The sequence below is a fragment of the Montipora foliosa genome, chromosome 11 (genome assembly GCF_036669935.1).
Source record: "Montipora foliosa isolate CH-2021 chromosome 11, ASM3666993v2, whole genome shotgun sequence".
Classification (NCBI taxonomy): Eukaryota; Metazoa; Cnidaria; class Anthozoa; order Scleractinia; family Acroporidae; genus Montipora; species Montipora foliosa.
Genome location: NC_090879.1, coordinates 1,936,794 through 1,954,137, shown reverse-complemented (window position 1 = coordinate 1,954,137; position 17,344 = coordinate 1,936,794). Strand labels below are relative to the sequence as shown.

General features: G+C 39.4%; 2 protein-coding genes across 2 annotated transcripts in view; one reads left to right on the top strand and one right to left on the bottom strand.

The window, feature by feature from the left end:
• The window catches only part of LOC137976397 (nitric oxide synthase 3-like), a 46,090-nt gene extending 37,186 nt beyond the window's left edge, over nt 1-8,904 (top strand). Inside the window, exons 30-36 of the mRNA XM_068823739.1 lie at nt 693-1,059; nt 1,816-1,941; nt 3,039-3,104; nt 3,548-3,633; nt 5,975-6,011; nt 7,030-7,073; nt 7,178-8,904. Of these exons, the coding sequence (XP_068679840.1) occupies nt 693-1,059; nt 1,816-1,941; nt 3,039-3,104; nt 3,548-3,633; nt 5,975-6,011; nt 7,030-7,073; nt 7,178-7,229 (778 nt within the window). The 3' untranslated portion in view covers nt 7,230-8,904. The remainder of the gene's footprint in view (nt 1-692; nt 1,060-1,815; nt 1,942-3,038; nt 3,105-3,547; nt 3,634-5,974; nt 6,012-7,029; nt 7,074-7,177) is intronic.
• Nucleotides 8,905-12,577: 3,673 nt separating this feature from the next.
• Nucleotides 12,578-17,344, bottom strand: part of LOC137974825 (dynein axonemal heavy chain 10-like) — a 68,502-nt gene continuing 63,735 nt past the window's right edge. Inside the window, exons 61-65 of the mRNA XM_068821817.1 lie at nt 16,459-16,615; nt 15,346-15,719; nt 14,391-14,558; nt 13,478-13,804; nt 12,578-13,088 (exon numbers count right to left, since the gene is read on the bottom strand). Coding sequence (XP_068677918.1) covers nt 12,942-13,088; nt 13,478-13,804; nt 14,391-14,558; nt 15,346-15,719; nt 16,459-16,615 — 1,173 coding nt within the window. The 3' untranslated portion in view covers nt 12,578-12,941. The remainder of the gene's footprint in view (nt 13,089-13,477; nt 13,805-14,390; nt 14,559-15,345; nt 15,720-16,458; nt 16,616-17,344) is intronic.

Below are 17,344 nucleotides of genomic sequence, written 5' to 3'. Positions count from 1 at the left end.
AGAATACTGTGGCAAGATTAAGTGTATGCAAGAGGAAGACTGATCACATTACTCCTGTTTTACAAAAGCTGCACTGGCTTCCTGTTAAAGACAGAATAACCTTAAGTTATTGTTGATTACCTTGCTATAAATCACGTAATGGCCTTGCCCCGGTATATATTAACGAGCCGTTGCATCATTACACCCCCTGTCGCTCTGCTCGTTCTAGTTCAAATCTCGTAGTTATTCCCAAGTTACGTAAGGTGATAGATCTTTTGCAGCAATTGATCCGAAGCTATGGAATCAGCTACCGCCCAATATTAGACTGAGCGACTCTGTTGATAGTTTTAAAAGGGCTTTGAAAACGTATCTGTTTCGAGAGAGCTCTTTCTCTTTCATTTGTAAAAATCATTGAGACATTGATACCCCAATGAAGCACAACACTCGTTTTTGTTACATAACGTAACGGTAAAGAGAAATGTCGTCTACGCTCGGCTGACGCTTTCAGTTAGTTCCGTCCGACAAAGTTTGAGTGGGATTGCTAAACGGGGTTAAAAACGATAATCGGGCTTTAGATTTTAATTGGACGATAAATTCCACTAAAAAAGCTTGGCCCTGTGTGAAAGTCCTGTATGAGACCGTAGCAGGCACTTTGTACATCAGTTAAGGCTAGACCCCACTTAAACAAAGGCAAACGTTTTAACTCTTTATAGAGCCCATACCTTTCATATGCCTGAGGACGGCACGGTACCTGTTATCATGGTGGGACCTGGTACAGGCATAGCTCCATTCCGCAGCTTTTGGCAACAGCGTCAGTTTGATGTCATCCACAAAGTACCTCATGGGCTCAGATCCGAAGACGTCACACTAGAACCTCTTATTCACCATCCCGAGTTTGATTCAGCAACTGGCAAATGGTTGACCCCATTTGTTAATCAATGGGGCTCCATGTCGCTATTCTTTGGATGCAGAAATTCTCAGCAAGACTGCATTTACAGGGACGAAATGCAACAAGCTGAGGAAGAGGGAGCGTTGACAGACATATTCTTGGCTTTTTCGCGCGAACCCGACCAACCTAAGGTGAGAGTTGAATGAAGAAATTGAGCTTGAGGCAAAACAATGGTCATTAATCTCCTTTTAAATTTTAATACTTAATAAATAAATAAATAAAAGGATGAGTTTATTACTATGCGCTGACACAAAGATACACTGTAAGATACCACACTCGTATGCAAAACACCGGTAGAGGTCCATCAGTGGTATAAATCTAAGGTCTTTACTTGAATTTAGTATGTGCGTATGGCAAACTGATAAATTCACCATTTATTCTACCTATTGTTTTTTTTTTCGAAGTGTTACATGACCATTGCCTTCAAATGAAGTTAAAGTTTTTTTCAAAAACAATGTAAATGATCGCAACATTTCGCCGGATCGGGTCTTTCTGCATCAAAACAAAAGCCTTTCTCTAAACCGTAGGAGCTTCTAGACGATTGTCTATTACCTCTCCTCAATGGCTTCTTTTGGTGTCCTTTTTAGCAAACCAATTGGTATGAAAACTCTTTCGTTGGGCTTATTTTGAATGAGTTTGTCTTTTACAAAATGTTTCTGGTAACCGGATAGAGTATGTTTACTCAAAAAAATCGTTGTTCCATTGTATTGGAGTCCATAACTATGATTTCCTTTCAAGAACTGAACAGGTTCAGAGGTTCCAAGACAAGGAAAGTACCTCTGCCCTGGATGAGCTGACCACAGTTTAAAGACTTGATGACAACAAAAGTAATTAAATATTTTCCCTTTTTTCTCGGAAATATTTGATTTATCGTATTTTGTAATTAGAAATACGTTCAAGACATGCTAAAGGAAGAGGCACTTGACATTTGCGAGAAGGTGCTGAGCAAGCAGGCGCACTTCTATGTGTGCGGCGATGTGAAAATGGCTGATGATGTTTGTAAGACTCTTCAGGTAATTTCAGAATTACTTCAATATAGATTTAATTACTTGGAGATAATTATAGCTGAAACCAGTTGTCTGAGTATAAATGCTTTTATTTTGATACTGCCGGAGGCAATTTGTTCCTGTTGGAGATGAGGAATAAGGAAAGCATGAGTTCGTACAGCTGCGATCGATATACACGAAAAAACTTGATAACCCTTAATAGAAGACCTTTAAGTTAACACGAGCCCGAAGATAATATAGGTGATATAGGTGGAAAACCACTACAAATGAAAAACACGTGCTCTCACCCGGATTCTGCGCAGGGACGCGGTTACGTCACGCGCTACGCAGGAGACCCAGTTCCTCTTGAAAACAGAAAGTGTAGTTTGCAATTAATATTTGCACCAATGCAAAATAATTAGAACATTTTATTTCTGTTCATTTATTTTTCCATTTCGGACTGATAGAGAACTTTAGATTGGAGGACGATTGCAATTAGGAGTAAGAGTTTCTGGGCATGGGCATTGGGTTAGGAGGTCGAGTTTTTTCATTAGCGTATGCTCAACCTGTATGATGCGTTTTCGTACTCCAGTCTAAATGTTAATAATTAAAATAATAACAACATTGACAGAAAGGAAGAGAAAGGAAAAGGGCAAAAATGTACATAACTAACTAAGTAAACCTTTGAATTAAATGTAACGGCTGAAATAAAGAAAAATTAACTCTGAGATAAGAATCGAGAAGTGCAAAGGTGATATGGATGTTTCAAAGATAATTGAAGAAGCGATTGCTTCTTGGCAAAATGACACCAAAGGAGGCTCTTTTGACTAATTGTCTTGTTACCATTTTAAGTAATGTTAGGGAAATATTATTCCACAGTAAAATTAAATTATTTCTGGGCAGAATTTCCTTAAATTCATTATTTAAAGACTGAAGTTTAGATGCTGTGAGAAGAACTTCGGTTAACGTAATTGTGTTGCTCAGATACAACGGATGAAGCAAAGTTAGAGAGCCTTTCGTGGATTTCTTCCATTTCTGACGATGGCATAAGCCTCCTTAATTAAATGAATCATCAATGTAAAAGAACTCGCCAAGTACTAACAGCAATGTAATTAAATTTATAGACACTATTGCAAGAATACGCTGCCATGTCACAAGGAGAAGCGCAGGAAACAATTGACAAATTGAAGGTAATTTTGGGAGCTACCTGCTCTAAGTTGACTAGACCAACTTACTCTATTTTCTCTCTCCCTCGCGTACATTAGCACAACTATTAATATATAAATTAATTATTTTTTTAAGATTAAATATTATTATATTATATTAGTATTAATATTAATTATTTATTATTTATTTATTATTTATCATTAATTAATTTGTTTTTTATTTATTTTTTCCGTGACGAGCATACTGCTTTTTTGCAATTAAGACTGAAATATTGCAAAATGACGTAGTTTGCTTGCAATTATCTTTTAAAATGGGGTTAATTTCGAGGGTCTGTTCTCACGTATGGCGATAACATTTCGTGAAAACACGCCCCAAATAAGAAAAGGGTTGCCTCGCAGATCGCTGCTTGATGTTCCAAAACAATAGATTGTAATTAAAATACCGAAGTCGTTGCCTTTTATTTCAGAGCACTGGTCGATATCACGAGGATATCTTTGGAGTGACGCTGAAGACACGGGAAGTTACAGCACGAGTCCGATCTGCAGTGAAAAGGTTGGTCTACCAAATATCAATCGGGAAAGAAAGGTTGGAGAAGGAGGATGCAGGAGTGGAGGGAAGGGGGTGGACACTCGCTTATTCCCTAAACGAAATCCCGCACCATCAGCATTTTCACAGATAAAGCTATTTTTAGACGAGTTTCTAAATAAGATTTTTGTGATGTCAACGTGACCAAATCTGTAAAGTAGGCCTTTTTCGATATATTAAAATTCAGCTTGATAGTGAGGCAGTGAGGACAAAGACAAAGGAAAGTGGATGATATGTAAATATTGTTCACATTCATTCCAACGTGTTTCTATTGTTTTTGTCCTCACTACCTCACTATCAAGCTGAATGTTTAATATTTCGAAAATGGCCTATTAACTGCTAATTTTCTCGCGTTTCCTTCGGTAAAATGTTTTGAAAATTGGCTCAGTTCTAACCACATACAGTTCCTCTCCATTACCCTATATTTGTTAAAATCTGTCAGAGGTGATCGAATATATTTACAAAAATGACAAATTACAGAATATTATTATCAATATACGCGGCCAAATAGAAAATCGGCCTCTTCAAAACACACGCTCAGCGGGCCGCAAAAGACTGACAAAAGACCCTCCCGTCTCTTCAAAAAAGACAATATATATTGATTTTAAGGCTCAAAGAAGTGCCTAATATCGTTGCCATGGTAACGTTATTTTGGAGAAACGTATATTGCAAGAAATCTGGGATGGGTACTTATACCTTGGCCTAATTTCGTCTTGATATGATTACCCTAAGGACACAAGGACAGAATATGTTTGTTTATTTATTTGAAAAGAGGAGAAACTATTTCGAGCTTCCTTAATAAGGTGGCTGAACACAGCTTTTTCGTAGTGAGTGGTAGTCTTTAGGGAGTTTTATCAGTAACGACGGCTACGGCTGCGACAACGCCACAAAGGAAGAATATCATTGGTTAAGAAAGGAAAAATAATCGTGCTGCACGTGCAGCACACATTTCAATGCATTTTTTGCCGTAGTCCACCAAACAACAACGTAAAATCACCAAATTTTACAGGAGCCCATCTGGAGCGTGCAACTTCCATACAGCGTCTGTGAAACGGCGTTTTCACAAGTAAGTTTATTTTTAGACTAACCCTTCCCGTGAATTAGGTCAAAAAACAAAGGCAGTTCCAGTTCGGTGACCCTATGACGTCAGCTTAATTTCTTGTAATTGGTCATCGGGCTCCTGCGGGAGTCTCATTCGCGGGAAATTCAATCTAAAAATAAATCGGTCTGTGAAAACGCCGTTACACGAACACAGTAGAGTTGTAGGCTCCGGGTCATGGGTTCCTGGTTTTGACGACAAGGTGAGCATACAACAGGAAATCGTTCACTTTTTATCTTCACTTTAGAACCGATCCATGAATCCAGTTATATGATAGTTCTCCCCTACTGTTCAAGATGAACAAGATGGAATAATCACGAAGTACTTACGATAGCGCTAAGTTATGTTTTGAATGAAGTTGAAGAAGGCGTTGCCGTTGCCCTTGCTAAAACTCCCTTTTATTAAAAACCAGCGCAGATTCTGAAACCGAAACAAACATCGCGAAAACTTTTTTTCTCGCGATGATCCTCGAAATGCAGTGTAAATTCGCTTTCATTACGTAAACGCCAGGAAATCTTTCAGAGGAACCCAATAAAATGCTGCGCATGCGCATTCGCTCAAAAACTTGAGCCCAACAGCTGTTGGCTGTTTTACTTGATTCAGTTTCTCTCAAACCCGTCATTAGATTTTGCAGAAATTTGGAATTAAAATAGTTCCGACTACAAATGAGTCGTCTATTCTTGGTTTTTACTTACATGACACGGCGGCCATGTTGGATCATTGGCAACACACATTTGCATAATAATAAAGTTTAGTTCCCAGCGGAGAGAGAGGTTATTGTTCTTGCCATCCAACATGGCCACCGTGACGTCACATGCAAACCATCAATTTAAAGAAAACGAAAAATTAAGTGACAACAATTTTGGAAAACTAAAAAAACGTCTATCAGCGAATTATGAAAAATCCACCCGTTGAAAATCTATGTTAATAGGTCTTAAATATTTGAAATAAGGAAAAGTATCCTTTACCCCTTGTTTTAATCTAGATGCGTTACCATGGTAACAGCTTGCAGAGCACATCTACTGACAAAATTAGAAATTTTCGTTGTGAGCCTTATCAGTGATCAACTTTGAGCTTCCGGGCTCGACAATGTGAACGTCATTTCGAATGTTTTATACCACATGAAGACACTCACTGCAGTGCAATGATAGCTCACTGACACACACCTTTTTATCCCTTAGATTTTAAAGTTCTTACCCTTTTTTCTAGATCATTGCAGTTGCTGATTAAGAATCCGAAGAAAGTAGTAAGTACAAGATGAGGGTGATATATGTTATCGTTTAGTGAATAATCAATTACTGAAATAGCTGATAACAGATATTACTGCTCACAGAACTTGTCAATAGAATTTCCTTATGGCCCAGTTTATTATAAATCAGATTTGGTTTCATAATTTCCATAGACGCAATTAACTAACACGTCTAACTGACACGTCCAACTTCCGTTTGGATATTCAAATTAGGCTTGAGACCCTTAATGAGGAGGATTTCGTAGACTAAGCAATCAAATTTGCCCTGGCACTTTTTTAAGAACTAATTTGAATATCCAGATGGCTTCCATACGTGCCAAACTTTTTTTTTAATTTTCAATGTTCCTTTCTTTCACTGTGCAGGCTTCTTATCTACTATTGTTCTTTTAGCATTTACAGATTGCACTTTTCAAATTACTTTGACTTGATAATGACGTTTAGCTAACGTCGAAACGTCCTCGCTTCTTAACAAAGTTTTTAACGAAGTTTTTAGTATTTTAAGTATGTTTAGATATGTTTTATCGTAATGATAAGCTCAAAAAAATGGAGCGAAGTTCTCAGACAATCAGAAGCTTAACTAAAACCAAGTAACTTTCCCGCGCTTAGCCTGCCTTATGATTGGCGGATTTGATTAGCTGCTTCTATCGTGATTGGCAATGTCATCCTTATGTTAAGGCCCGAGAAAACGGCTTCAAGAGTCGCTTCAATATCTTTCGACTTTGTTGAACGATGTTGACTGCTGGGAAGGGAAAAATCGATTTCAACACTCTTTTCAACTCATTGAACATCGATTCAACATATCTCAACACGGTTGAAGGGGGAGGCGACGGTTTCTTCAGGAATTTGTGATTGTTTATAGGATCTCAATACTCGGCAAAACGGAGCAGCAGACTGAAGTCGTATCTATAGTTGGCCTTTCCAATCTAATTAAAAGTATTTGAGTCATTTAATATAAATGTAAGAAAGTACAAGGCACTTTTTTGTGAAACGGTTAATTCCTTTCTCCTATATTAAGATGCATCGCAGTGACACCACCATTGATTTGGACGATAGGCCTCAGTGAGTAAACAATCTTTTTTTTTTTTTTATACTAGTGGAATGTGCTTCAAATATTTCCAGGTGACGACTAACTTGACACAACTTTGTTGCTTTCTTTTAAATAGAGAGGACAGAGTTCAAACGCGTCTCAAGAGAGCTGTGTCAGCTGCATATTAACCAGCTACTGAATAGAAGAATACGATCTACATGATCTTGAATCATTCAGATGTTAAAAGTTTTAAAGAATTACAATAACGGTGGGGACTCCTCTTTAATCATTGTTTTGTCTGTTTTGTCCCTTTATCAGAAGAAAGGGGAAGCACTGGGGACACATATAGATCGGTTGTAAATTTATTGTCGGAATGCCCAAAACAGGAGTAAAAGGATTCAGGCAGGTGACGTCATAATCGCCATGTTAGTGTCCCAAAAAGAAAAAAAAATTAATCGTCAGGGTATCCCATTTGTGTGCAAATGTTTTCCTCTTTTGTTTGCTTTTTTTTTTTTTTCGGTTGAAAGACATGCTAGCTGATCACGTGGTTGAAATTGGTTCTATCAAAAAGCGTGGTAAAAAATAACAATTCAAATCAATAAACCAATTTGGCTAACTCAAAGTTGTACCTAATTCAAACCCTTTGGGAATAAAACGTGTTGTCCCAGGTATTTCCATATCATTTAAATGTGAGTGACAACCGATAAAACAGTTCCTTTTCCAACTCGCTTAAAGTTAAGCGAGTCGGCAAATTTCAATAGAATTCTCATTAATTTAAGCAACCAAACCAGGTAGCTTAGGTCCGTTTCAAACGTCGAACTTTTCATGAGCCGAATCTAATGCAAATGAGCGAAAACAATAGATTTTTTCATTTGCATTAGATTCGGTTCATGAAAAGTTCGACGTTTGAAACGGGCCTTAAGCGAGTTGGCAATTACTTTCGGCCAATTATTTCTATTGCATTGGCACGTGCTTTCTCCTCATTAAAATTTACCCGTGAAAACACGTATCATTTTTAAGTCGCTAAACGACGTCTGCCAACAAACCACTTTCGGGAATGTTAAGCAAGACAACGGCTGTCGTGAAAACACGGCCAACGAATCTTACCCCAAGAGAAACTTTGGTTTAGCCGAATTGGTCCATTACATGCCTTAAATTAAGCGCGTGAAAATGCACGCGTGTATGTCGCGATTTGCTAATTGGTTTTTTCATTTTCGTGTTTAGAAAAAGTGGCTCGTGTTTTAAGCAATTACTTTCGACACTAAATTGAAAACTGCTCAAATGGGCACGTGCTTGCTGTCATCTCGTTTCACTGCTTCCTTCATTAAAGTTGTTGGACCTGTCTCTAAGGAAGGTTTGGGAAGAAACGACATACTGACCCTTGAACGCTCTTCAATTAAAATGTATACCCTACAGTTTCGAGCCAGCTATTAGCGAGATTCAGCTCCCCCTGTGCGAGAATAAAAAGCATTTACGCGAAAAATTAAATAAAATAACAAAACTTGTCGCCAGTATTGGCTGGTTCGTTAAAGAATTATTCAGCATTAATAGGTAGACATTGAACTTGCCAAGAATAACTGTTTTAGCATACTTACTCGGGTGATCATAGGAGCAGTCGCAAATCGCCGGCGCCACTCCCACTTTGAAAACTAGTTCTTAATCTTAGTCATTTCGCGCCGTCTGGTTAAAGGAAGATTTCCCTTAAAATCTGTCCAATCAGATCCCATGTATCTCCAAGATGACCTGAGCAAGTACATCAATATATGTAAAACATTTATGATAAAATATTTAAACTTATATAATGGTATGACGTAAATGAAAATAAGAGATATTTGAATAAAAGTATTCACTCCGTTCCATCGAACCAACGAAAATGATGGTTTCGTGTGGAAATTGATAGATTGAAGTCTGTCAAATATGATTGATTGATCGATCGACTGTGAGTCGCACAGCAGCCATGGTTAATTATCCCTAAATTTTGCTCCTTAAGGAGGGCCTGCCTGGGTAAATTCCGACAAGCGACGTGGCCCAAAAAGTAGCAACAGTACATAAAATGAAATCCTGGCGAAAGACTTCTTTTCCAAGCAAAATTCAGATTGTGACGCCAAGACTGACAATTAGCGAGAAAGGAACGGTGGTTTGGCATATTTTGACGCTAAATTGAAGACCGGAAATATGCCAGAAGTAATTTTGGTAGACCAGGAGCCCATGATGGGCTCCCGCCTTGGTCAATTTTCTTTGTGCTTCAAAGGTCTTCAAAGAACATAAAAAAACATGTGATGAGGTCTATTGAGCCTCGTGGCACTACATGTGTTTATTGCCTTGATTCAACTTTCAACTCTCTAACCCCTCCCTCCTTATATTTGCAAGTAAGCATGATGTCGTCTCAGTCATACTGACCAGCCGGGGTTCACTGTTCCGAATTCATTGTCTTTATTCGTTATGGGGAAGACGGGAAAGCATTAGAATTAATAGGCCACTTTCAATATATTGAAATTCAGGTTGAAAGAGAGGTTTAGAGGACAAAGGCAAAGGAAAGTGGCTAATATCTTTCACATTCATTGCAACTTGTTTCTATTGTTTTTGTCCTCTCTGCCTCACCATCAAGCAGAACACTGATATTTCGAAAATGGCCTCTTGACTATTAACTCTTTTCACTCTTTTCAGTGAAAATAACCTTTTCAATGCATACATAAGACAAAATTAAAGTCAGTTAAAGCCACGTTTTCTTACCGGTGATTAAAGAATTGCGCAATCGGCAACTTGTAAGACTATGTTTGCAATCAAAATGAGGTTTCGAGTGCAAATGTTATAAAGAAATTTGAGGACATTGACCAGCGCTTCTGCGAAGTACACAAGTTGTGAGTTATTCGTGCTCTGGGTGTGATTTGTGAAATTGGTAAGTAAGTGGCGTATTTACGATATTTACCGTGAACGATAATTATGGGATTCAGAAATCGCGGGGAAAGATGGTTTTCAATCACGTGATGAGACGGCCATGTTGGTGCAACAAAACAATAGCAAATAGACCATTTTCGAATTCTCACGGCTGGACTGGATCTAGCATGCAATAGAGGCTAATGCGGGCAAATCTTTTCAAATGCAAATTAATTTGCCCGCATTAGCCTCCATTTCATGCTAGATCCAGTCCAACTGTTAGAATACGAAACTGGCGTATTACAGTAGTGTAGCAGCTCTCGTACCCTGCTATTGTTTGTATTGTTTTTAAGTTTAAAGTCATCGTTTCAATGGTTTAGTCTTTTGTTTTTGGCCAGGATAGCGAGCCAATCACGTTACGAGAGCCGCTACATCACCCGCAAATTATGGCTCATGTTTTGCATTTAATATAATAGAGTCACATTCACAAAAGACTTTTTTTCTCTATTATCGTGCACCAACATGGCTGCTGTGACGTCAGATGAAAACCATATGTACACAGTTTTCATTTTAAGATTTGCGGACAGTATAAGTATTTTATTGTTGTGCGTGACATAGCAGTCATAGTAAGGTAAGACAAAATTTCATTTATTTCTTTTTTTTGATTGCACGCCACGCGAATGGCTAGTTGCTTGTTACATGGTCGATACGCGAACGATACGCGAAACCAGCCCCCCCCCCCCCCTCCCCAACCTCCAGGGCCTCCTTCATGGGTGTGGCACATGCGCACCTAGTCCCAGGCCTCTGCCGTGCGTTTAAGTGAAAAACAGGTTAAACCTCCCAGGAAACGAGTCAGAGGAAGAGTCGGTTATTTTACCAGATGAGAACCATCCCATCATTGTTCGTAAAATGTAGCATGGAATTTCTATTTGGACAAAAAAATGGAACTGATATTTTGGAAGTGTGTGAAAGGAGGGCCTTATGACGTCATTATTCTTGGAGAAATAATTTCTTTTAAAATCCATGCTACAGATTTTGTGTTTTGTGTTGCGTTAAAAATTTGTGAAAAACATAGTTAACTCGCTGAGCCTTTAGGCTTTGCCTGTTTTGGTCACGCGATTTACCAAATATGGTTGTGAGTCGAACCATGCAAAGGAATGTCAAATCATAGTTGATCTAGGGACTGGTTATGAAACCCTGGGAATTTCAAAAGCAGGAACAATACAATCGCAATTAGATGTTGAACCGACTGTGACCCTGCACAATTTTTTGTTTTTGGTTCGCAAGTTAATTTCGAATAAATTAGTCGAAGCTTTTGATTGGTTATCCTGCCGAAAAAAAAAAGCTTGTTTTTGTCGGGTTTTGTGCGGGGTCAAGGCCAAAAAAGGGAGCAAAAACATGAAACAAAGAAACTTGTCGAGTTTCGTAACCAGCCTACATCTATTAACTATGGTCAAATAGAACAAACTTGGCAAAAAGGGATTACTGTAGAGTTAAAGGAATTCGAGAAATGACTCTTTGAAGGAGTTCATAGCAACGGTTTGGTAGTTAAGAGCCACCCCACATAAGGCCCAGGCAAACGGCTTCAACATCCATTCGATTTTGGTGAACAGTGATGTTGAAACAGTTCAAACGTTCACCCCCCCCCCCCCCCCCCCGTCCCCCTCTTCAACCGTGTAGAATCTTGTTGGATCGATGTTGACTGAGTTTAAAACGTTTAAAACTTTGCTTCAACAACCATTCAAGAATTCTTGAAGTCGTTTGCCCCCCTCTTTAACCTCTTTGGCCGTGGGTACTAATCGGTCTCTCAATGACTCTGATTGTCAGTAAAACTTAATAAGCCTAGTTGACCGGGGGTTTTACACTATTGTGTGATCGCAGAGAATTCCTCTTGTTGTTAACTTGTGCATGTTGCTCTAAAACAGTGCTATTAGGTTATGGGCCACAATGTATTGTTATATTGGTTGTGGCTCCCCAATACAACGACTCTCTTTCAGTCGGCAAATTTCCTTGAGCTTTCTATGCAGACAAGAATATAGTTAACCTAAATCTTAAACAGAGCGACTCGGTTTTTTTCGAAGCGCTTTCGGTTTTCGCCGTATTTGTATTTGACAATAAGAGGACGCGTTGTGAACATTTGCTCAGGATAGATTGCACTGAAGGTGTCAAAACCTACTTTGCATTCGATTTTCACTATTTTCCTCCTTCTTTTTTTTACTCTAGCTACCTAATTTCACAGACGCCATACAAAGGAAATGCTCAGATTCTCATGACCCTAAATCTTTTCATGCTCTCCTAACACTCGGCCTCAGTCATCACTGACAGTTGCAACCATGCAAACTTAACATTTTACAACAACAATCGCAGCCCACGTTAACTCTACTAAGCGTCTTGTTATGCATCATAATTGTTTACTTCCGAATTTTCATTATTAAATTTCATTATACTCAAAATCACCACCAGCATAGTTAATAGTGCGCTGCACTGTGGTTGTCGAAGGAACGTTATCCATGTTTCGCCGAATTTTATCCAGAAGGACTTCCACGCTTCTTTCTAACCATTTACTTCGTTAAATTTGTCTTCAAGTGCGCATGGGACAAAACACATCTCCGAGGGCAAGCTAATTTTAAACAAGGACTTCAAAGTTTTTGACCAATGCTTTTTCAGTGGACCAATAAGTTTATTTCATAATGTACAACACTTAATGGAAATTCTTACACAATTCGAACAAAACTGCACCAATAATGAAATGACTTTGTATAGCACGCATGCGTATATGGGGGCACTCAATGACCTTGCTTTGATCAGTGAACAATTTTCACGTCTGGCATGTTACGGAGAACAAAGATCTTCTAATATTACTTTCACAAAAGATACGTTCGGTTTGCTTTTAGCTTTAAAAAAAATGCATATTTGCAACTTTCAACGCTCAAGAGTAGAATCTTGACAATGCAAAATAACGAGGGTTTCTACAAAAACAGAAGAAGAACATGCTTTTAACACATACAAGTTGACAACACGCTTCAGTCGGAGTTGAGCGTGAGGCATACACCTTGTAGCACCCAATGAGAGATATGTTCATGAGTAGCTAAGTCTGCTTCAAATACCAATCCCACTCCCATGGCGTTACGGCGCTGGGATGTGGTATAAACTGGAGATCGGTACGTGTTCTATAAAGAAAAAGAAGGTGAGTTTAGTCTATTATATTGCTTCAAACATACCTTTCATAACCTCAAACATTTGTTATTTCAGGCTTATTTGGAATGTTAAACTATTTCAAAAAACATTCGCCCACAAATGAAGGCGCAAAACCTTTACTTTACAACGCCTTCAAATTAATACTGTCGCTTCGAGGATGATAAATACTCTTCCACAAGAATGCGAGCGATTATCATGCAAGTGTTCCTTCAAATTGATATTTTTTTTTTGGCAAACTGACGGGACTGGCCGGCCAGTTTTGACAAAAGCAAAGCACCTGTTGTTGACGGTTGCCAAACGCCATATAGAAGACACTTGTTAACACTTGCCAAATGCCTTATTTATTTTTGTTTCAAGTTACCTGTAACTTAAGTCTGTGAGCTTCAATGGGGATCACTTTCAGGATTGGCAGCTCCTCCACAAGAACCTTCGGCTTAGGTCTCCTAAGGCTCCCCGTTTCTAGGTCCCAGGAGGCGCCCTCCAGATATAGCCCACTAACAAAGCAGCCAGAATGTGCTCTCTCGGTGACTTCCTCTGCGGTCCTATATTTGGTGACCGTGGTGTACAAAGTGGAGCGATCCAGGGGCCAACTATTCTTTCGACATGTGGCTTGCACGAGGGCTGTCAAGTAAGACTCAGGGATGTGTAGCCCTGATAACCAGATCACTGCAGGTTCACCTTCGTTTACCTTCACGTGAAGGTCAGAATTTTTCAATGAAGTAAAAAGAGAAGATTAAAAGACAAAATAGACCTCTCTCTCTCTCTCTCTCAGAACTGTAAGAGTTTTTCAAGGGCTAAAACTGTGCCTTGGGGTAGTCATCAAACTAACATCCCTCCCAAAAACATGAACACAATTTCAAACTTGTTCATAATTCAAACGCGGTAAGAATTTGATGCTAGAGACCTATGGAGCTGTGTAAATAAAACAAGTGAAATAAACAAATATATCAAAAATCCCCACTGGCGGCCTGTGAATGCAGACGCATTTCTGGCTGTAGTTTCTTTCCGCCCAAAATAGGCAAATGAAAACGACATTAAGAAATACCACAGCCTTCGAAGGCAAACTTGTATTTGAATTTAGCACTGGTCAAAATCAAGCCATTTGAGGGGAGGGGAGGGCAGGGCAGGGCAGGGCAGGGCAGGGCAGGTTTCAAACTTGGACTTCCGAAACATAACATAAGTCTCTCGGACACGTTTCTCAAAAGATGAGCACTGAAAAGGAAAAGACAATGACATGACACCAGTGTTAATGTAAATCACACTTAAGTCCTTACCCATTGGTTGTACTGGTTCAGGCGTTTCAGGAAGTGCTCCATCCAATTACCAAGAGATTTGAGTGTGGCAGGAGCGAGCTTGCGCCAAATGTTAGGAATCTGACCGTTAAACAGAGCACGCGCGACTTCATCCAGCTCACTGCTCATTCCCACTTCACCGGCAAGGGCCTGCCACAAAAGTCAAGACGGGTTATCAAGGGGAAGCCGAACATAGTTGTGTACTAGTTTCTGTACTTGGCGGTGGTTTATTTTACCTATACGTTTTTCCCCTCTACCTTCTCTATTTAATTCTTATACATAGTTCCCTGTCATTATATCATCTGAGCGTTAGAGCTATTTGTCACCACTTGTCAGCTCGTCATCTTAAAACTTTTTCATGATTGCTGTACCCTTGGATAAAATTGTGCGAATCAAATAAGTAAACTAATTAATTTAAAATAACTACCCACCAAATGACGTTGGAAATGAATTATTAACAAATTGCTAGCAATAAATCTATGAGTGCCACGATATTTTCTGTGATACAAAGCCACTGGGCTGTATCTTGAAGAAATAGTCCACCACTGTCTACCTTAATAGTTAACTGAATAAGCTTGAAGAGTGAGATTTAGTCATTTCACAAGGAAAAACAATTAACAGCTTTCCATAGTGCGGAATTTTGAGCCATTTATCACCACGGAATTGAAAAGAAATTTACAGTTTTCGATGGGTACGACATTTAGAGCCATTTATCGTCACTGAAAGGTTGATGGGAAATTAGCAACTCTCGTAAGCTCGTAATTTTTGTATGCACCAAAGAAGCAGTTTTTTTTAATGCAATGTTTCTGTTGTTTGTTTTATTGCTCTCGATAAGGAGTTGAAATCACTTATGTAAAGCCTTGCGAGAGCCCGGCGCTACATACTCAAACAGACTTAACACATTTTGCGAACTGTGTCGCTTAATAAGCGAGCTTACCCTTTGCAGGTTTATAAGCGACGTAGACATTTTTCTGATAAGAACATTAAACCGATCCAGCTCTTGCAGTAGCACCACGTAGGTGGGTGTGATTTCAGTTATGTTCTTTCTGACTCGTTCCACATCAAACAATGGCGGTAATTTGCCCTGGATATCAGTGGCTATCTTTCCTATAAACTCCTCCCTGCTGACGCCTCCCGTCTCTCCGCCCGTCTGTGGCTGTAATTCAACCAGGTGGCTCCACATGTCTTTAGCTGAGTGCGTGTAGTAGCCGATCTCGGCATTTGGGTGGAGACCAAACACATCCGGAGTGTTGGACAGGGGTAGGGCTTCAATGCAATCCACGTACAAGTCTCGGTTGCTCTCCAAAGCACCTAAAAACGTTAACGTATACGTTTCGTTGATAGAGCGGTTTTCAATTGAGTGTCGAAAGTAATTAGCGAATTGCTTTGGTTTTGCATTACTTCACTCGGTGATTGGTTCAAAGTTCTCGCGCCACTTTTTCAACCAATCAGACGTGAGACCAAAACCAATCGTGGCTCGTGCGTGCACATTTTCCGGCGCTTTGTGTCGGCTACGGGCAATTACTTCGAGTTTTGATTGGTCTACTGGATTGTCTCCGTCCTTTTTGATTGGCCAAAGTAATTACTTTGGTGTTGGTTTTAGGACACTCGATTGAAACTCACTCTAGGGCAAGCTGCTTTCCTTTCAATTATGTTTAAGTTTTGTTTCGACACTGGAGTCCAGTTGGCAAAAAGAGACCGTTAATTACAAAGCTGGAGTCGCAACGGGTGATTCAACAAGAAGAGGTTGTGCGAAAAGCGTAGATGTAGGGGTAAAACGAAAATTGCCAGTATCTGTCAACCTGCGGCAAAAACACTCTATACTTTTAAATCTGGCTTCGGCGGTTCCTTTGGACGGCCTAGTAAAGTCTATAAACGGCACGGCATTTACAGAAAGCGGGCACGTTTTTGTCCAATTTCAAGCGCCAAATTTTTATGTTAAAGCAAATTGCCTTTATTTTTGCCTAATGATTTTTTTTACCGTGGACAAATAAAGCTATTGCATTGTTGTAAAGACAGTGACCATTCCAGATATTCGACAGCAAGATACCTTTCTCTGGTTTGGGAATAAAGTAGTCAACCTCTTCGTTGTTGTAGAAGTGAAAAGGCTGGAAAGTGTCGAAAATGAAGTCCCCCATGTACTCGTCCATGTATGTCTTCACCACGCGTCGGTCAAAATCATCGATCACACGACCACCGTACATCACCTGAAGAACAAAAGAGCGACAGTTCATTGATACGGAAGGAAACTGCGAATCATCCATACATGAATACACAGAACGCTCAGTAGAAATGATTTTATCAGGGCCTGCCCATGTGCTCATTATCCTGTCCAATCCATCACCTTATAAAACAGCAGACAAACGAGGGTCTTCTAGCAAACCTCAAAACGAATGCATTTGCAGCCGAATCGCGTACGAAAATCGTTCACAATTTTTTATCTAAAGTACTGATGTCATCATCATCATTATCTTCGCTAACGCCATGATGCTCAAAACCCTGGTCAAACGCTGCATTACATTTGATGGTTGAAAACAAGCAAGCAAATAGCGATCATAAGCGGGTTTAAGAAGCTGTTGAGTACTACAACAAAACTTTTGTTGTACAAAGCCTATATTCTAGCTCATTTTACCTATTGCTCTACCGTATGGATGCATTGTGGCAAAACAGCAGCTGGCAAACTCGAAAAGCTAAACGAGCGTGCTATGCGATGTATTTTTAATGACAACAATAGTACCTATGACGAGTTACTAGTAAAGGCAAATATGCCAAGCCTGTAAAATAGATGGATTCAGGACATGTGCGTACTCATATACAAAGCTATCTATGCAACTACACCAACATTTATTGGTGGTCTCCTGTCATTAATTAACAATTATTCGCCTCAGGCTCAGTGATTATCGGTGCTTTAGTATAAATACACAGGTGATTATTTC